This window comes from Rhinolophus ferrumequinum, chromosome 10 (assembly GCF_004115265.2).
Source record: "Rhinolophus ferrumequinum isolate MPI-CBG mRhiFer1 chromosome 10, mRhiFer1_v1.p, whole genome shotgun sequence".
Taxonomy (NCBI): Eukaryota; Metazoa; Chordata; class Mammalia; order Chiroptera; family Rhinolophidae; genus Rhinolophus; species Rhinolophus ferrumequinum.
The window spans coordinates 17245877-17267615 of NC_046293.1; the positions used below are offsets into that span (position 1 = coordinate 17245877).

The following is a 21739-nucleotide window of genomic DNA, read 5'->3' on the forward strand; positions in this document are numbered from 1 at the left end:
TTTTAAAACTTTGTCAATGAAATTATTCTGTATTGTGTTCTTCTATAGTTTGTTGCTATTGACATTATATTTGTTAGATTCCTCCATGTCCTATATTATACACTGTCCCAGTCTGAGTGAGTATGGTGTGAGTGGCTGCCTGTGAGGGGAGGGCGTCCTGTCCAGGGTGGGCTCCCATCTTGTACCCTGAGCTGCGGGGAGAGGCTCTGGCCACCCAGGACCCTTAACTGGAATAAGCAGGGTTCAAAAATCATTGTCTTACTTGTTATTAATCTTTCTTACATGTATGTATAGCTTACATTTATTTCATTGTTTAATATTAGAAGTGTTTAGGGTCTTCTTTAGGAGATTGGTGATGTTTTTGTACCAGAAATATGCCATAGGAACTTAACTCTTATTTATATCAATTGGCCTCTGGTGAAATTGGGCTCATTACACATTGTTCTCCTTAAAGTCACAGTTTTCAAGAACCTATCAATGACATTCAGTGAGGACTTACATGGCCTCCTGATAAAGTCTTCATTATAATGAAATACACAGTAGTGTTTGTTCTCCTAACTTATTATAACATTTACTATGTGTGCTTAGGAAGAAGAAGCAGACATTGAAGGAATTCAGTATAGAACACTACGAACCTTTCACCATGGAGTCAGAGTCGACGTCATAGCTTGGAGCCCAGAGACGAGACTTGATTCGTTGCCCCCAGTAATCAAGTAAAGTTTAAAATTATTAAATGCAGTATTTGTTAATGTCCTCAGTTTTAAGTGATCTAAAGCCTTTTATCGTTAGAGACTTTTTTCCTCTGTTTGCCTTTTCCCCAACTCTAGATAGTGGAAGATACTTTAATATTTGCTATTATTCCTAATTAAATTCTAAATTTGTATTTTAAATATGTAGCCATGGCAGTGATGCCTTGAGCACATGTTTCGGCCTAACTACAAAGCTCTTTACCTGAGATTCATCTGAATCATTTTAAGTCTTCACAGATTTTTCACTGAGTTTACCACTTATTGAAAGTACAACTCTTAAAATAAATTTGGTTGAGTTATCAATCAGTCTTACATTTTTATGTTTAACAGTACATAAAACTGTAGTTCTGGTAAACCTTGGGCTTCAGTTTTTGTGAAAACATTTGAAAAGAATGATTGCTTTTTTGAGAAAAAACTCTACCTGCTAAAGCCGTCTTCACGGGGGCAATAATATGTCAGATTATTTAAAGTCTGTTACAGAACACTAGCCTTGTTTCCACAAATGTTACATTTAAAAGGTATCTTCTTTTAATAAATAGTCGTTAGCCAACCATTGTTAGCTCTTATTGAGCTAACCTAATTTTTTTTTTAATTAATGGATAATTTACATAGAGTGAAATTCTCAGCTCTTAAGAATACAGTTTGATCAGTGTTGACAAATGCATACACTTGTGGGGTAACCCACTCACTGGTAATACACAGCATTTCTTGCACCCCGAAAGATTTCTTTGTGCTCCTTCCTAGTCAATCCCTGCACTGCCTTCCCTAAAGCCACCATTGATTCAGTTTCTATTATATTACCAGCAATGAGTTTTGCCTATTCTACCACTTCATGTAAATGGAATGACACAGAATATATTTTTTGTGTCCGCTTAATGTTTTTGAGATTCATCCATGTTGTGTATACCAGTGGTTCATTTCTTTTTATTTTTGAATATTCCTTTACATTGTATAAATACACCCCGTTTTGTTTATCTATTCTCCTATAAATGGACGCTGGGCAATTTGCAGTTTTCAGCTATTATGATTAACACTGCTATGAACATCTCTGTATACGGCTTTTAGTGGATAATATATGGTTTCATTTCTCTTAGTAGAATTACTGAATCAGAGGGTAGATGTATGTTTAAAATTTTTAAAAAGTACCAATTTCCATAGTGGTTCTACCATTTTATATTCCCACCAATAATGTAAGGATACCCACTTTACCTACTCTCCAGCATTTATTGTTGTCAGTGTTTAATTTTAACCATCCTGTTTGGTACCACAGTGACATCTCCCCGATGTGAAATGATGTGAAATGAGCATTTTTTCATGTGCATTCTATTTCCTATGTAAGGAATTTTTGCCTACAGTGAGATTGTGAAGATGTGCTATGTTTTGTTCTAGAAGCTTTAACAGGTTTTAGCTAACTGAATTTTGAATATCTACACAGCAGTCAAAATATATATGTCATTGTTAATAGCCAGTGTGCTGTTCATTTCCTTTTAAATTAAAAGGAAGTGTTCACAGACTCTGGAGCTAAAGAAGAGTCAGTCAGCAGTATGCATTCTCTAGCAGATTTTGAAAGCTATAGAAACCGTGTTCTTCCCACATTTTGCTTGGCGCCTGTTTTCCTGTCCTCTTAATGGATTTGCTGTAGTGTTTCATCTTTTTTGTTGCTTTTGATAAGCTGCCTCAAATCCTTTTTGGGATTATACCAATATAAATAACAAATTCAAAACATTAACCAGCTATTAATTTTAAAAACAATAGTTTGAGAACAAGCTGACAGCACAGTTTTCTTTTCAAATAATTTATGTATTTTTATTATAAAACTAATATGTGCTTACTATATCAAATACCCTTTCCATTTTTTTCATAAATAATTTTATACAATTTTGATTAAATTATATGTAAATATTTATACTTCTTATTTTGCTTTACTTTTTTTCGTAGTATTTCACAGTAAATGTTACTTTTTTCAATACGGAATAGTGGTCAATCAAGATGACTGAGGTGTAACTTTGTATCTCTCTTACCATCATTAACTTTTATCTTACAATTAGAAAGAAATCCTTTCTAATGTTTTATCTCTAGCATTTAGTTGCCTTAAACTCTGTTCTTTCTCTCTCCCTACCTTCCTCCCTCTTTCCCCACCCCCCAAAACTTGCTACTCTTTTTTCATACCCACTTATTGGAGAATAAACTGTTCACCTTACTTCAGCTCTCTGAAATTCTCTGGTTTAATTTACGGATAACTTAATTACCCTTAACATGTATAAACTAAAGCAGCAAACATTTAGAGAAAAGTGGAACAACAGAGCATTGCCCATAAAGTTTTGTGGTTTGTTTTTTTTATCCTAATAAAATTCTTTCATTAGTTTTCTTTTTAAGTAAGGATACTTTGACCCCTCTAATTTCTTTGTTCTCTGGTGTTTTTACTGAAGTTAGCCTCATTTTCTACTAATACCTTCTTTACAAACCCTTTTGCTTGAGATATTTCTCTTAACACCTGTTAAAATAGCCTTTGTCTATTTTAGAGATGAGATTTTAAACGGAGATTTTGAAGTGATTTCTTTAGAACATAACTGTGAGGAAACCTGCTTTAGTAGACCCTCTCATTAGTAATGTTATATAGCACATTTGTTCTGGAGTCTCCGCTGAGTGGGGAAGTAATGAATACCCAAAACAATAATGGAACAAATTCAAAGGAAAGCAATTAGGTAGAATAAGTTTTGTTTTTCAGTTTTTCTTACCTTTATTTGTATGTGTGAAATATAGCATACATGCCCAAAAGAGATATATATATATCACTGAGGTTCTCCGCATACCCTTCCCGTCACTGGAAAGAGCTGTGGTAGCAGAGCTCTACCAACACATCCAGGTCTATAGATTAGGAGACTTGTTATTTAAATTTTATTAGATTAATTAGTTGAGGAAAAAATGGCTAACTTTAATGTAGTCAAAACTAAAGAAATTTAGATCTATATGATACTCATTTACCTAAAACAACTGGAAATAAACGTTACTTTTCAACTTGTAAATACAATGTTTATTTCTTCCCCATCCATAATCCGATATGCTGAGAATCTAAAAATTTTAGGATTTAAGTTAAAGAAGTTAAAAAAATAGTTGTTTATTGCTTACATTTTATTTTTTAATTGATGAAGTACTAGCAAATATCTCAAAGTTTAGGGTCAGTACAAATAATACTCCAGCTTTTGGTAGATATAAAAATATCACCTTTTATAGGTATAAAAACGTTATCTTCTTTCATCTAATTTATTTAGAGGAATAGAAAAAGGCTAATGGATAACTGAAGAAGCCAAAGACTCAGGCAGATGTATTTTTAATATCTAATATTGACCTAGCTAAAATGAAGGTACTTTTTTAATGTTTTTTTATACTTTTAAGAAAAAGTTAAAAATTGAATTCATAATTTGTAATAAAATTGTACACTTTTGTTATTGAAGAGACATATCCAGAATATACTAATTTTTGTGTGTTTTCACAAAAAATAATTTAAGTACCTTTTACTTTCAGTAATGGCTATATAACATATTTTACAACAGCCACACATACCCCTTCTGCCCAAAAGAAAGCATGATTATGAGTTATGAAAATAGCTTTAGTGACTGGAGTGGGGATAGACAGGAGAGGAGCTGGAGAGCTTTGACTTACAGAGGCTGAAAGTGGGTTTGTTTTTGTTTCTTTTGCTTCCAGATTTTGTACTTCGGCTGCTGATATGAAAATTAGAGTGTTTACTTCAGATCTTCAAGATAAAAATGAATACAAGGTATGTTGAACAGTATAATTTATAAATTTATAGTTTATTTTAAAACATATGTTTATTAGTTTTTGCTTTTTTAATTGGATTTACCCCAACTTAGAATAACTTATGGTTATCTTTAAAGTATGTAATTCACGGTCTCATTGACTCTATTTTAGGCTGTAGTATCTAGCTTCTTAGTAAGGATTATGGATTATAAATCTGATAGCACTTGATGAAATTCAAGGATTAGGGAGGTACAGCAAATGAGGGAGAAATAGGAAGTCATAGTTGGTATAGTAGGACTATAATAGACATGAGCACACTTTGAATATGAGTCAAACTTCAAGGAACAAACCATCAGTACAGCACAGCACAAGGCAGGGTTACAAACTGGTTAGGAGCCAGGACACATGGGTGCCAACAACGTGGGTTTGAAGCCCGGCTCTACCACTTTAGTAACAGTGGGACTTTGGTCACCTTCCCAATCTCTTTATGCTCATTTCCTTATCTGTAAAATGGGATAATCATAGCATCTGTCTCATAGGATTATGAGCATTGACTGAGCTAATTTGTATAAAACACTTAGAACGATGTTTGGTATATAGTAAGCCTTAGATATGTGTTTTTTATTGGTATAAGAAATAGCCCTGTAAAATAAGACAGAGAAGGACAAATAGAGTTGACCCTTGAACAATACAGGTTTGCATGGGTCCACTGTTATACACACATTTCTTTCAGTAAATACCTGTACTGTTTTTGATCCACTGTTGGGAGTCCACAGATGTGGGTCAATGCATTGATCTATGCCATTTTATATAGAAGACTTGAGCATTCATGGAGTTTGGTATCCGCGGCATGGGGTGTGGGGGGTCCTAGAACGAACCCCCAGCAGATACTGAGGGTAGTTAAGTTTTGGGGGAATCAAAAATTATACCTGGATTTTTGACGGTGCAGGGAATCAGCACCCCTAACCTCCATGTTGTTCAAGGGTCAACTGTACTGTATGATCTCACTTCTATGTGGAATTTTTAAAAGTTAAATACGGAGTAGAGTAGTGGTTACCAGGGGATGGGGGTGGGGGCAATGGGGAGATGTTGATCAAAGGATACAAACTTCAAGTCGTAAGATGAACACGTTCTGGAGATCTAATGTACAGCATGATGAATATAGTTAATAATGCGGATTATATACTTGAAAGGTGTTAGGAGAATAGATCTTAAGTGTTCTCAACACAAAACAAAATGGTGATGGAGGTATTAACTAACCCTATGGTGGTAATCATTTTGTAATATATATGTGTATCAAAACATGAATGTACATCTAAAACTTAACATTGTTACTTGTGTCAATTATATCTTAAAGCTGGAAAAAGAAATAACTCTCAGTTTGAATTGAAATTGCATGTTTTTTATAAGAACAGTATTGCCTTCTTGGCTTTTTAATAAAAAACGAATAATGTTATGAAACATAAACTATAATGTGATATACAGGTGATGTATTACAGAATTGTACACTTGAAATCTATGAAATACATGTAACTTTACTAACAGTTATCACCCCAATAAACTTAAAAAAAAAAACTATAAACCTGTCCAATAATTTAGAAAATAGTAAAAAATATGCTCTAAGCTATATATAATGGGCTATATACAATTGTACAATAGTACAGTGTACTATATATTCGCTAATTTAAGAGTACCAGTGGTAGCCAAGTGTACAAATGCCACATAAAATTAATTTTTTTTTACTCCATCAAAAGTTAATGTGCTAGTTACAATAGACATTAAACATTTAATATTAATTTAGTTTGTCTTGTAGGCTGTGGCATAAGTTTTAAAGAATGATTTGGAGGGCTTAGATTTATTAAAGTTACACAAGAATGTTTAAATCAAATTCTTTTTTTTTCCTCTTGATATATTTCTAAATAGTCAGCAGTTTCAAATAGGACCACTCTATTAATCTTAATACTGAAATCAAATTTTTGGAAGGAACGAAGGAAGCAAAAACAATATCCATTAAAATGTTTAAAAATCTGATGTTTTTCAGATCTGTTTAAAGATTTCGATTATAAAGATTTAAACTACTTGAACCTTGCTTGCTCACGTAGCCTTCCACCTTATATCTTCCCCTTCGTTCCTTCTGTGGCCAGAAGAGGATTTCTGGGTTGTCTTGATTGTGGGCTTATAATACTCACTATCCCCACGGCTGGCAGTCACGTTGAACAAGTGAATAAAGGCCTTAGAAGGTGATATTCATACTGTGTTTATTAGGTAGCATTGAATGTGCAGAGCAGCAGGTATGAGGTAAATAGTTGAGGAGGGCTCTCTCTCAGTGCCCCTAGACAGTTCTCCTAGCTTTAATTTTTATTTAAGCTTTATGTAATAAGTAAGAACGGAGGTGATATGAGGACAGGTACAGTAAAAAAGTGTGTGTGTTTTTGTAAGAAATGCATACTAGAAAAGAAAGATCAAGCTAATAGCAGTGTGTTGAATAATCAGCTTCTTTCCAAGATAAACCTTCCAGAAAAGTGGGTGTATAAATCATGCTTTAAAAATAGCAGATTGCTTAAGAAATATTTATGGAAAAGAGAAGCATGCAGTGAAAGCTTTTAAGGCAGTGAAGTAAAAAATACTAGGTAGGAATATTGTAGATTTTTTTTCCTGCGTTCTTATTAACTTTTCCCCTTATTTCAGGTTTTAGAGGGCCATTCAGATTTCATCAATGGTTTGGTGTTTGATCCCAGAGAAGGCCAATCAATTGCAAGCGTGAGTGATGATCATACCTGCAGGTATATTGCTTATGATACAAGCACATTTTTAAATTTTCATCTTTAATAAGAATTACGTTTTAAAAATTAGAGGAAAATGTACTTTCTATATATACTCCACAAGCTGTTGTAAAAGAAGCATACTTCATTTAAATTGTAAGTATGACACAAGCATGAATTTCAAAACCAGTGAGTTAAGTTCTCATCCCAGTTTTGGAAACTTCCCTTGCTGATTCATGGGTACCGCTCTGCCTCTTACTGTAGATTTGTACATTTATGAAATCTAAATATGTATATCGAGTCAAATTCTCCAATATTGGGCAAGAGCAATAGGATAATAAAAGCCAGTTGCTATATTGTGAAGTTATTTAACAGATCCTGTCTGATAAGTTAGTGTTTAATAATGAATTGTGAATCTTATTTACTTCAAGACTCATGGGAAACTTAGTATTTTGACAAATTCGAAAGTCTCTATAAGGTTTTCTGTGTATATAATATATTTCAGTATCACATTCTTCCACCTCACCCACAATTGGAGCAGATGAGGTAACTATAACATTTTAATAGTGCCTGAGGCTAGAGAATATCACAAGTAAAAAACAAGATGAAGAGCCAGAGTGGGAGGTGAAAATAAGCTATGGAGTCAGGAGTGAAGTCAGTGAATCAGTCATTATAGGAAGGCCAGTTGCTTCATTCGCTTTAACAGTAGTGTGAGGGGGGGAAAAAAACTGCTCTGCAATTTTGCATTTAGTGTTAATGTTTGACAAGGCAATGACGAAATCATTAGTATTTATAAACACTTGTACACATACATAGCTATTAAATACATGTCCTTTCACATTGGAAGTAAAGCCACTAGCTGCTTTTTAAATTTTAATCTTCATAAGAGCTCATCTTTTTAAAGTTATAGAGTCATAGGCCATTATTCTTTATGTACTGCCTGTTAAAATTTTCATGTCAGGGACATGAAAGATTTACACGACATTAAGATTCTAGGGCCCCAAGTATTACAAAACCAAGTTTATATATAGACCTGAAGAGTGAAAGGGGCCATTTTTAAGATAAAAGATTAGATCACTAAAAATAAATAATGACATTGTAGTTCTCTCACACATGGATTTTCCTCATCACAAGCATTTGGAAAAATGAAACCTGAGGAGGGGGAAATGAATGTCTTTGCAAGCCTCTGAATACTGAAAGAATGGCCTCTGAATACTGATCAAGAGCCAGAGAGACCTGGGATTACATTCAGTGGTCTATGATTATTTTCTTACTTGTAGTAGACTTTGGGATTTTTGTAGACTAGTAAAATTGTCCTGAAATTTGGGGAACCAACAGAGAGTTGCCAACTTTTTATTTTGTTAAGTAATAAGAATTCTTCAAGTTCTACTGCCTTCTGTTATTACAGTAACTATAAAAGAGAGAACATTAGTACTCTAAAAAGGACAAAAGGCTTAACTTCAAAGTAAGTCCTTTAAGTTAAATAAATTTAACTTTTTGAAAAACTCACTATGTTGCCCCTAATTGTCTTATTTTGTTAGACTGTGGTTGATAGTGTTGTTCAGCAAATACTTGTTCTCCCTGCCCCCCCCCACAGAAGGAAGAGAGTTTTCCCCACTCCCTTGGGTTGACCCGTGTGAGTTTTTTAGGCCCGTGTAATGTTAGCAGGTCTGACACAAGCAGACGCTTGAAATGTTTTACTTGGTTTGTCTTGACCTACTGTGTCCTGTCTGCTATAAGGTGAGCATGTGCTAGATAGCTACTGGTCCCAGAATGAGAAACACATGGAGGAGATATGGCCCCATCTGGCAGTGTGACATAGAGCTTCCCACAGGCCCGTGAGCAAGACATTTATGCTTATTTTTGTAAGCCAGTGAGATTTTGGAGTTGATAAAATGTATGTAGCAATAGCTGGGGAGCTAAATTTAGAATTCATCAGCTTAGTTTGCCAACCAGAAGTAAAGGACAGCTCTGATTGGCTATTAAAGTCACACCTCTCGGGCCAAAAGGTAAGCAATATAGATAAGATGTTTAAAAGAAACAGAAGATTCAAGTCAACCTAGAAGTTTCAAGTAAGGAAGAGTAGTAAGTATCATACAGTCTCACAGGAACAAAGGAAAGAAGGAATTCTGAGGAGACAGACTGCAATAGAAAAATGTTTCAACTATCTTTATTTATTAACTCACAGTCTAGAATTGCCAAGTTACAAATAAAGACATCAGCCAAATGGCAACTGTGTAATTTGAGCACGGGAGATAGCTATTTACATCCCAGGAATCATTCCTATTACTGTACTAAAGTAGTGCTTCCTATAATCTCAGTCTGCATGGGGAATGTACATTGGTGAAATCCTTGTCCAATCCTAGTCAAAGCCTGTGTCATCCTGAGAGTAGTTTTATATGCAGGTGACTCCATGCTTAAAAAAGAGAATACCTAGACTGAAGGTGAGTAAGGAAGTAGAGGATCTGAACAACATTATAAACCAACTAGCTCAACAGATGTATGAAACACTGCAAACACTCCCAACATCAACAGAATACACATTCTTCTCAAGTGCACACAGGACATTCTCCAGAAAAAACCATGTTAGGCCTCAAAAAAATCTAAATAAATTTTAAAAGATTGAAATTGTAGAAAGCATCTTCTTTGACCATAATAGAATGAACTAGAGATCAGTAACTGAGGAAAACTGGAAAATCTACAAATACATAAAAAGTAAACATCACACTATTAAGCAGCCAGTGGGTCAAAGAAGAAATCATAAGGGAAATTAGAAAATACTTTGCAATAAGTGAAAATGAAAGCACAATATACAAAATATGGGATGCCGTAAAAACAGGGCTGAGGAAGTTATAGCTGCAAACACCTGTATTAGAAGAGAAGAAAGAACTCAAATCAGTAACCTGATTTTATACCTTAATGAGCTAGAAAAGAACAAAGGAAACCCAAAGCTAGCAGAAAGAAGGAAAAAATAAAGATTAGAACAGAGATAAACAAAATAGAAAACAATGTAGAGAATCAATGACTCCAAAAGTTGTTTCTCTGAATCAGTGCCAATTAAAAAAAAAATTGTTTGATATATTGAGTATTTTGATCTATTCATATTTTATGATGTTTGACTTAGGCATTTCTAAGAGAGACACAGTATTATAATCAGGTAGGACATTTGTGGCCTTAGGGACACTGTTTCAATATAATCTATCCCTTGAACGGGTTCATAATGTTTATGTATTTTATTGCAAATTGCCAAATTCTGAATCCGACAGAATGAAGATCGTTCTCATTTGCACTAGTATGTTGTCTATCCATTAAAAAGCTGTCACTTGTTTATCTCTTGTTATAGAAAACAAATAAATGTATAGGCAGTAAATTAATGTATAAATTAGGTCATTCAGTCAGCAAATATCAAGTGTCTGCCACATGCCAGTCACTGTGCTAGGTACTTGGTAATCACTGATTTATTTTTAAACCTGTAAATAATAGTTTCAGAACCATTTCAGGCTTCTCTAAGACTGACAAAGGTATTTATTTTCTACATATGAATTGCAATATTAATAAGTAAATATGACTAAATATTGAGTGCTTTACTGTATGCTCACCACTATATAAATTTACTTAATTTTTGCAACTCTGCAATAAGTACTGTTTTTATCCTCATTGTACAAGATGAGGATACAAGGCATAGAGAGGCTAAGTAACTTGTGAGGACACAGCTGTTAAGTAGAGGACCAAGAGTATCAGGCATCTGGCTCATCTGGCTCATCAGGCATCACTCACTCTTTAGCCTTAAATCACTCACTCTTTAGGGACAATCTTCAACTTTATTCTGAGATGGTGTTTGTCTCTAAGAATATTTTAGATCTTTCTTACTTCTCTACATTCTGTAATACAGCTATTCAAACTATGAACCAAGGTGCAACTCATAATATTAAATGTACTTAGAGAAGAAGATAGATTAAATTTTATATAAGATTCCATCTGATTTTAGTATTCTGTAATCTGCAAATTTATAAGAAAATTGAATTCTCATTTAAGTCAGTGGTTCTTTCGTAATCTCAGTACCCCCTTTTTTTTAACATTTTATAATGCCTACTATACAATCTGAAATGAAACTCATAGAAAATATCACCTATCAAAATACATAATTACAAAAATTATTATAGTACTTAATTGTATTATACATTGCTATAGAAAGAAAACAAGACAGCACAGTGTACATATACTGAGATGTGACTATCTAAGAAGACATAGTGAGGTAGTCTTTGTCCCTTTATACAATAAATAAATTTGAATATCAGAAAAATAAGATAACAGGAAAATGTAAAGCAGAGACAAGGCTGCCAAGCCACACAATTCCAGGGATTTGGTTTGCATAGCGTACAATGTAAATAGTGCCATCTGGAGTCCTGCAGTGTCATAGCCCTGAGCACAACTAGTTTTTATCCTAAGGTAAAACTCCTGTGTGTGGTAACAGAAAAAAACTAAATGTGGTAAGTGAAAAAGGGAAACAATGTTAATCAAAGTAGAAATGGTAATACGAAGTATAGGATGTCAAGTTGAAAAAATAAGGGAGGATGATCTTGCAAATCAGCCAGTTTTTTATATGGATGGTATTAAAGTAATTCACTGTTACCCCATGGGTAGAGAACTAACAAAGATTGTAAAAAAAAAAAACATCTCCTATCTTGAAATGTGCCCACTTTTTGAAGTATTTCTAAATTTCACTCTGACGTTCGAAAGTCATGTAGAATGTCTACCATCCCTGTTTCTCATTCACCAAATGCCTGTAGGTCCCCAATTATTAGGACAATCAAAAATGCCCCCAATGTGTTAGAACCACCACGTCTTGAGAATCATTGATTTAGATAATAATATGTGACCAGGCACTATTCTAAGTGATTTGTATGAATTAATTCAATCCTCAAAAACCTTGTGGTACATTCTCTTATTATTCCCTTTTTACAGATGAGGATCCCAGGCGATCTGGTTCTGAAGCACTACACTATCCTGTTTCTAACTTAAGGTTCTTTAAGAAGTTTTAATCTTTTTACATTATTGAAAAAGCAGCTGTTCATATTACCTGTGTTTTAATCAAAATCAGGCATTGTGTAGTGCTTAATAAAATCAATAGAATTGTACTTAGAGGCATGTTTACAGAAGTGTTACCTTCTGCTTGTGAAGAATTTATAATTTTTGAAAGTACCTTTGCTAAAACAGTAGTACCAGTTCTTGAAATGCAGATGTCATGTTCCTTCTTCATACTTCTTTAACTCAGTTTTCGGATGTGGAAGAAGAGGAAAAAGAAACACACTTTTCTCAAGGACGAGGAGAATTATTCTAGAGTAAACTGCCCTGCCTCTTTCACTACAGAGGTATTTTGCGGAGTCAGCCATGCTTTACTGCCTTAGCGTCATCCCAGCACCTAGAAGAGTGCTCTTGTGGCAGGTCCTCAGTGAGTGAATGGGTGAAGGAATGAATAAAACTATCTGTCACCACGTCTTTAGAAAAAAGATGCCATTACCAAACAAAGCATCTGACAGGAGATGTGTTTAAGAAAGAAATTCCCAAGTAATTCATGGGATTGCAAACCCTTCAGCCTCATGTTCTATACCATGTCCTTTATGGCCTGTCATCAGATCTATTATACCATATGCAAATATACACATAAACATACATACATGTACACATATCTACATACATAAGCACAGGAAAATGGAAATACTAATATTCATAATTATGACCCAGCATCAGTAAAAGGTTAAAATTATTGTAATATTTGAGAGGTAAATAAGTGCATACTCATTTCGAAAGATTTATTATCCCCTACCTCCAAAACAAGGTAAAAATGGTGTTTAAGTATTTAATGGGTTAAGCTTATTATTTTAAAAACTCACTAATACAGAACATCTCATTCCCAGTCAGTGCCAAATAACAGATGTTCTTGTATATTAAAAACAGTACCGTTCTGTAAGAACAAGTCAGATCAACAAGTATTTATTAAACACGTTTAGTATAGCCAACATTTAGTACTTTGGGAAATACAAATGAAATAGAAGACTCAGTACTCACTGTAACTACAAAGGATGTCCGAAGTAAGTCCTGTCCTCCTCCTCCTCCCCTGCAAATATCTTTTAAAATATTAGATAAAATTTATGGTGAAGGAAAATTGGCTTCTAGAGACCAAAGAATTCTTAGTTTAAGAAGAAGATAATAGAGGCATGAAATGTGCCGTTCACTTTGACTGCAAAATATGGCATATTAGTAGTTGTCATGTTGTGGCTGTCATCATTTTCTTAAAGACTAGGAGAAGGAGTGGGGTATTTAAAAAAAAAAAAGAGTAAGGTGGTTTTTTTTGTTTTATTTTGTTTTAGGAATATAACCAAATCACTGGATAAGGGAATACTAAATAACCTAAGATATTCACTAAACCAATAGTACCGTTTCTTGAAAAATTTTATGAGAGGAAAAAGAATGTTTATCAAATATTTTCTCTGCACCCCATGCTAGCTGAGTGCCTCTGTTTGTGTATATTTGAGAGTCTTCAAGAGCCATAGATAAGATGATTGTTCCTCCCCCACCATCACCCCAATTGGGATCACAAAATATGTGACCTATTTGAAAACACTCCTTGTTGGAAACGGAAAGAAGGGGTGGGCCTTCTGAAGGTAGGGCAATGAAGCATTCCATGGGAGGTTAATCCCCATTGAGGAGCAAATAAACTGCGTAAATAATTCTAGGTACAAAGTGAGATCAGGAGAATTTATATGATTGATTCCTTATAATGTCATGGTTAAATAACGCCAGAAATAAAGTTCTCAACTTGTCTTCTAAAATTCCCTCTAATTTTTAGTAACATTTTGAATCCAGATCAGTTACTGCATAGGTGTAACAAGAGCTTTATTTTAAGAATAATTAAAAGTAAGCAGTTTGTATTGAGTTTGGTAATAGTTTACCTCCAGCAAATGGAACACAAGAATGTGTCTTTATAAGAACTATCCAAAAATTATACTAAAACCTGTTGATCACATTTGCAAACTTTTTTAATTCAATGCAATGAAATAATATGTTAATGAAAGATTATAACTGAGTAAAAGTTATATAGTGATGAAAGAATTTTCTGAAATTTTATATGATCTTGTACTGGTAACCCCACTCTGTAGTAGTCAATTCTTTGTTCTCTCATGTGCCCTTGTGGATGAAATACAAAACCAGTATTTCATAAAGTGTATTACCGTATCAGTGATTGCAGTGCCGTAAGCCTGCTTTATGTGGCCCTCGTGTGGTTGCAGCAAGTGAATTGTATGAATGAGAATCATCTCCATAAACATTTTCAGGTTTATTTTGAAAGTCCACTTACGTGACTAATAGGAGTACTTTCCCTCATTTACAGCGTATAGTCAAATTTTAAGTTATATCAAAATATTTCTTGGAAATAATGAAGTGCTGATATTTCCTGGGTAGTATTACTCGTGTATATATATCTAAGAAAAATCTTTTTACTCTGAATTCCTTGAAGACAAAATCATATATGATCTGTTTGAAAACTACCATATGGTGTGTTGTTTGTAGTTGAGAGTTTAATTTTGCGGTTTATTTTTAAATTTGACAAAATTTCTCACAATTCCTGTCCTTCAAAAATCTATTTATCTATGTAAGTTAAATAATATTCGTATTTTCATTCTCCTCTGGGGTGGCCCCAGGTAGTTTTCTCACCTCTGTAATGATACACTTGTAGCTTCTGCTGAAAATATTTATAATTTCAAGAAAACAAAATGAAGCAACGACATGTAAGCTCATAGGAAGTTTTTTAACCTCTCCAAGGCTTTGTGAGGATGTGTGTAGTAGTAGATTATTTTTAGTATGGCATAGTTGGTTTATTAGTGTTATGTTTGAAACAGGCCACTTCCTCCCCTTTCCAAAACACACAGTCTTTGATTATTGACTGTATTTTTGACTCATTTTTAATTATGGAAGGGTAAAATAATAAACATGCAGTTATCTCTCATTTTTCACACTTACAAGTCTTCTTAATCTCAAATCAGTAAAATTTCTGGTAATCCATTTCTTTTATCATTAATACTACTAGCACATTAATATTATTTGCTTTGTAGTCTCAAGTATTAAAAGAAAGCAGAATTATGTGATATATAGATGATGTATTTTAGAATCGTACACTTGAAACCCATGTGATTTTACTAACCATTGTCACCCCCAATAAATTTAATTTAAAAATAAAAATAAAAAAAGAAAGCAGAATTAGTCTAATCTTTTTTCTGAATATATTTGAAACACTGACACATACTGAAAGTACTCTTCACAAAATTCTTATTTTATACTATTATGGCATTTTGCTGGCCTCCACTGTTGAGGCTTTTTGCCTAGCTACGAAAGTTGTCCATAGTGTAAACCACAGGGCAACAGTTCTTTATTCACCATTCTTATCTACCATACCTACTGTCAAGATTTGTCCATCTAATCCCTAGATTTGTGCTTTCAGTTATATGGCTCCACACCGCTAAACTCCTTTTGCACTTAAAACCAGATATTTTAGCATTAAATTATTTTGTAATTTGTTTCCCTTTGCTTCCTAATTGTTTGTTCACTTACTGAGGAAATATACCATGTCTATCCCTGTTTTGAATCATCCATAGCATGATGAGTAATTTAGTGATTGATTATTTGGAAATGTGAGGGGGGAATCTTCATTTTGCTATCACAAATTCATTGAAAAATGTTTCTTGTCTAAAAATGCTGGAGGTCATAGACAAAAATCTAAAATTATAAATTAGAAGAAAATAAAGGAGATAATTTTTACCTTGGCTTAATCAAAGATTTTAGCTATAATACCCAAAGCACAATCTATAAATTAAAAAACAAAACTGCTAAATTCAACTTCATCAAAATTAAGAATTTCTGCTCTTTTTAAGAGTCTCTTCAGAGAATTAAGATAAACTGCATACTTAGAGAAGATATTTGCAAATCACAGATGTGTAAAAAAAAAAATAAATAACAATGTTGGAGGTCCCTTTCCTCCACCCAGTAATATTGTAAATAAAGTGCCTTCTCATCCTTATAACTACATCTCAGTATTACTTTTGTTCTTGTTTTCATATTTAACTAATACAGTAAGTAATTCATGTGATCCAGGCATGTCTTTCAGATTGTGGTTTGTGTTTTGTGCTTTACCAGTTACAGAAGGCCAAATGAATACAGATGTGTCTTTTAATGTCATCCATTTCTTCTTTGTCCATGTTGTCAAAAGTATTTGGTAGCAGAAATTTCCTTCTACAATGAACTCCCTAACAGACAATGCGCGCCAATTAAAAGTGGAGTATAAGCAAATAAAAAGAACAGAGTATTACCTAGGAGATTTTATTTTAAATTCTCAGAACATCTCCCATCTCTGTCTACTAACTGTCAATTTAAAAGGCCCTTGAGAATATCTAGGATATCTTCAGTATGCCAACACCCAATTTATGGAATCTTTTTATTAATTAAATGGGACAACTACATTTAAATAATATATGGTAGGAATACTTAATGCTCTGCTGAAAAGCACTCAGGCTGAAATGATTTAGCAGTAAACTGCCAAATAATTTTAACTGTAAACTAGTAAAAGTAAAGTGTAATTCATAACCTTAGATCTGGAAAGCTTTTCATCCATATGTTTTACAGCTACATCTAGGTGTTCTAAATAGGACCACAGAGTTGGGAGGAGTTGAAAATGTTTGTTACAATTGTAATCAAATTGGGTCAAAACTGTCAATTTATTTTACTTAAAGAGTGATGCTATCTATACTCCAATGCCTTTTGATTCAGTCTGTATTACTGGCTTCATAGTATGTCAGCAGATTACTTTAAAAGCTTTTTCTTTGAAATTTCCCTTGTAAACATTTAAATAGGTATACACATATATTTCATTTAGCTCCTGATTTTTGGTCAAGTTAGTTTAACTTGATAATGTTATATTTTTATACTTTTATAAATGGTCTGTTATCTTGCTATATGTTCGATTATGTGTATTAAGAAGGCTGTGTATGAACCCTTACAGCTTTTCTTTCTCTGATGTACACTTATCTGAAAAGTACGTTTCTGTGGTTATAATTAACTTTTAGGTAATTTTATTTATTATAAACAAATGTATTAATAAATTTAAAAATATTAAAATATGGATTTCCAAATTTATGAATTTTTTTCCCATTACAATAGAAATTCTTCTTATCTAACATGGTCTAAACCTGTAGTTGCTTAGATAAGCAAAAAGTCAGTAAACTCAGAAAGTCATTTTAAAGGAATGCCTACAACCTTGTTTTCATATACAACATGTATATGAAAATCTATCAACTGGCCATTTGCCAAGTTTTTGACATTAGGCCAGGTTTTCTTTCCTTACGAGTCTGTTGATTAACATTGGACCTCTTTTTTTCATGAGCCACACCCATAATACAATCTCTACAAAGAAAACTACACTTGCTAAGCAGTTTTAATTGAAATATAACTAGATTTTTATGATTTTTATTACTTAATCTTTTGTAATTGTTACATGTGCCTAATTTAAGAGTTTTTTTTTTAAATTTAGATACTTGCCTTTAGTTGTCATCAACTTAGTTTCACAAAAACAACTCTTTCACATTCAGATTCTGTAAGCTCATATAACATTAATTATTTAATTATGTACATGAATAAACATGGGTTTCTATCACAAACAGTGGTCTGTTAGTAAAGAACCCATATTCCCTCTTGTTGAGCCTACAACAAATGCTTATGTAAGAATATTAGAAAATGGCCTTCTTGTTCTTATCAGTTCTACAGAGAGAAAAAGGAAGTCTGTCAGAAGGAGGTCAATTAAGAGAGCTTTTACTATCTACATTGCGTTCACTACGTTTTAAAACCGATGCACATTTATCCATACATCCATACATGAAAATAACATAAAACTCAAGAAGAAGGGATGATTTGAGAAATCTACCTTACAAGTAAGACCAACTGAAAAGTTCTATCTTTTGCCCTTTAGACAAATGATTGTTTTAAGATTGCTTTTGTCAGAAAATGTGTTAGACAAAGGTTAGTCTTTTTCAGTTGGTAATGAAAAAGAAATATGAGACACAAAAGAAAAATGAGGTACAGCAAAGTTGGAAAACTATTTGACAATACCTGCTAGAGTTGAACATATTTGTAAGCTATGACCCAGCAGTTCCACGCCTGGATATGTACCCAGCAAGGGTGTGTGTGTGTAGGGGTGAGTGGGTGTGTGGGTGTCTGTATTCACTAAAAGATACATGCAAGGTTTATAGCAGCATTATTGATAATGACCAAAATTTGGAAACATCTTAAATGTCTGTCAGCCGTAGAATGGATAAATACATTGCAGTTTACTTAATTAATGGAATACTGTATACAACAATGAGAATGAACAAAGTTCCACAACATGCAGCAATGTTTGGAAGTTTCACAAACTCTAATGATGAGTGAAATAATGCCAGACCAAGAAAATATGAGTATATACCATCTGATTCCATTTTTCTCATCTTCAAACATGCAAAAGTAAGCTAAGGTTTTAAAAGTCAAGACAATGGGCACCTTTTTGTCACAGGGCAAGGAAATATGACTGGAAGGAAGCACAAGACAGCTTTTGGAGTTCTGGAAATATTTCTTAATTTAGGTGCTGTTCTCCTTGACCGTGTTTTCTTTGAGCTGTATGCTTAAGATTTGTGTATTTTTATTATGTAAAAGATGTATCAAAAAAATGTGACTTTATCTGCTGAATTAATATTAACTAGAGAAGCCATGTAGTAAAGACGCAGGAAAATGCGTTGAGCTCCACAAAAAGGATTCAAGAAGAGCTTGATTATGGAATCTTATCACAAAGGGAAATAAGATTTAACAACTTAAAGTATACCATCTGTAGCTAATCTAGTTATGATAACTATTTTTCAGCCCAATTTGTTGTATTTTGCATACTTAGTACTTAGATTATGCAACCACTAAGAATTATTTAATAAGCATATAATTGTAAACCATAAATCATTTTATCCTACTCCTACAAAGTAATCTGGATCATCCTCCTCATTTTCAAGTCAGTTTTTATTTAAAAAGTATCAAGTTCTGTTCAGGATAAAATAACTTTCAAGATTAGAAAAAAATTGGTTCATTGGACAGAAATACATTTAATTGGCCTTTTTTTTGATAGAATATTCATATTTTCTGCCTCTTTGGTTTCCTTCATTTGAAAGGGAAAAATATTCTGTCTGGTATCTATTTATTCAATTCATATAATAGCATATAAAAATCAAATACATATTAGAATAAGATCAAAAGAATGGAGCCTTTAAGCCATTTTCTCATGGAACTCACTGAATTTGCAAGACAAATTCCCACTATTTCATTTGTGATAATAATATTAGCCAAATCCTTTATTCTGCAAAAGGCAATAGAGAGGAAAGAAATACTCAGTTGCCATAGTTAATGATCTTATTCATTGTGTGGAGTGAAACAACTGCATAAACCCTTGGTAGATGCAATTCCCCTCTTCAATTAAATTGTAATTCTCTCCCTTGTGTAGTAAATATGGATGAAAAGTGTTGATTTGATAAGAAGAAAGTGTGTGGTTCTAAATTAATCAAGTATATAATCATTTGGAAAACATTGATGTTGGTGTATATGTTATGATATTTCAATATTGGAGACCCTATAATTTCCCTAAGGAAGAAAAAATATTTGGAAAAATGGGGTTTGGTACAGGATAGTAGTATGTTCAATAAACACGTCTACTTTCTTTGAAGTAAATTTTTGCCTAGACTTTAAAAATATATTCTTTAAGTTTGTTGAAATTTGTTATGGTCCCTAAGAGGTATGAACTATAAAACCCAGAAGAAAAAGTCCAAGGCATTCTAATGAATGAGTTCAATGCTTAAGGACCAGAATTGTGTAGGCACTCTGCCAACCACCCACCAACTTCTGTGTCCTGCCATGCTAACGCTGTGCCACACTGTATTGGTGAGATGTAACAGTGCCTACGTGTAAAGAATGAGCTGGAAAACTACTATTTTGATTGGTGGATAGCACTTCTCGCAACAGGTGCAATTACCGAGATTTCCGAGTCTTGATGTCCACCGGGGGTGGGAAAGAAACTGAGATAGAAAGCCATGTCAGTGATTAGCTTGGTTCTTGTTCTGTGGATTTGTAGGTATTGAGGAGAAGGAGAGTGGGTGGAACCAAGTGTCTTTTCCTTCAACCCACCTTTAATCTGATAGCTATCAATCAAGGCCACCTTTGAGAAAGAGAATTGGGGAAGTAAGCTAAATCAAAAAGATGTAAGATAAGGAATAGCCCCTGGCATGGAAACCGAAAGGCAGAAGGAATAAGCAACTATGGAAAATTACTATCTCCCTAAATTTGTATCACCCCATACTAGCTTCTTTAATGTTATTTTGAAAATGTAAGCACTGGTGGGTGGGGGTGGGTGTGTATGTGTGGCACCCCTGGTAGAAATTAATTGAAATAATGTGGGATTGCAGCCTGACTAGGTTAAGATTTTGCCCATAAAATGATTATATGAATAATTTAATTTGGTTACTATGTTGCTCTGTTAAATTAACTAGAGAGAAAATGTATGTGACTGTGTTTCCAAGATTATGGTATAAGTTAAATTCTTCATACTACTTTCACGTCTTCTAAAATAATTATAATTATGTTATAGTTTTCTTTAAAATGTATACTTTATTAAGTACACATGTCTACCGTATAATCTGTAGTTATTATCTTTGAATAGATTCATGGAAATTTTCTTTTTTTAGTAGTAACGTGTCAAAAATATTTAAAATTATACTCCTATTCTTTTCTTAGGATTTGGAGCTTGGAAGGAATCCAGACAGCTCAGTTTGTTCTTAATTCCCCTGGAATGAGTGTGTGCTGGCATCCGGAGGAAACTTCTAAGGTTGTTATTTATAACTTAGCTTTTTTTTTATCAAGCTGAAAAGACATACATGTGTAATGCATGTATACATAAGGCGGGGGGGGAATCAATGACTTTTCCTACCTCAAACACTCTAATTGTCACAAATGTGTTTAGATTAGTCTAGAAATTTGTACCTTAAAAGTTCTATATAATTTTTAATTTAATAACCATCACCCATAAATGGCATTTATTCAGAGTACATTTTCTCTGCTCTTTGCTAAAATTACAATGTAAAAACTGATGCCCAGGCGACCTAGCAGCAGAATTTGTTGTTTCAAAAAAAAGTTAAATCCATGCTTGTGAGCCATCCTGTATGAACAGAAAGCATCAGTGGCATAAGGCACATTTTACCTTGCTGCAGTGGTGTTTGACTCCTATTCAAAGTAGAGCTTTCTAAAATTCTAAAAATGCCAATTGGCCTTAACTCTTATTTCACTGAGAAGATGGGAACCGTTCAACGAGTTCTCTCACTTGCCAGTATCTTCTCTTGGGCATCACTCACTTTATCTTTC

General features: G+C 33.5%; 1 protein-coding gene across 3 annotated transcripts in view; it reads left to right on the forward strand.

Annotated features, from left to right (window-relative positions):
* The window catches only part of NUP37 (nucleoporin 37), a 42342-nt gene that overhangs the window by 9478 nt on the left and 11125 nt on the right, over nucleotides 1–21739 (forward strand). For all 3 annotated transcript variants that reach the window (XM_033118615.1, XM_033118613.1, XM_033118614.1), the window contains exons 3-6: nucleotides 589–713; nucleotides 4455–4527; nucleotides 7197–7291; nucleotides 21116–21206. In XM_033118615.1, the coding sequence (XP_032974506.1) occupies nucleotides 589–713; nucleotides 4455–4527; nucleotides 7197–7291; nucleotides 21116–21206 (384 nt within the window). The remainder of the gene's footprint in view (nucleotides 1–588; nucleotides 714–4454; nucleotides 4528–7196; nucleotides 7292–21115; nucleotides 21207–21739) is intronic.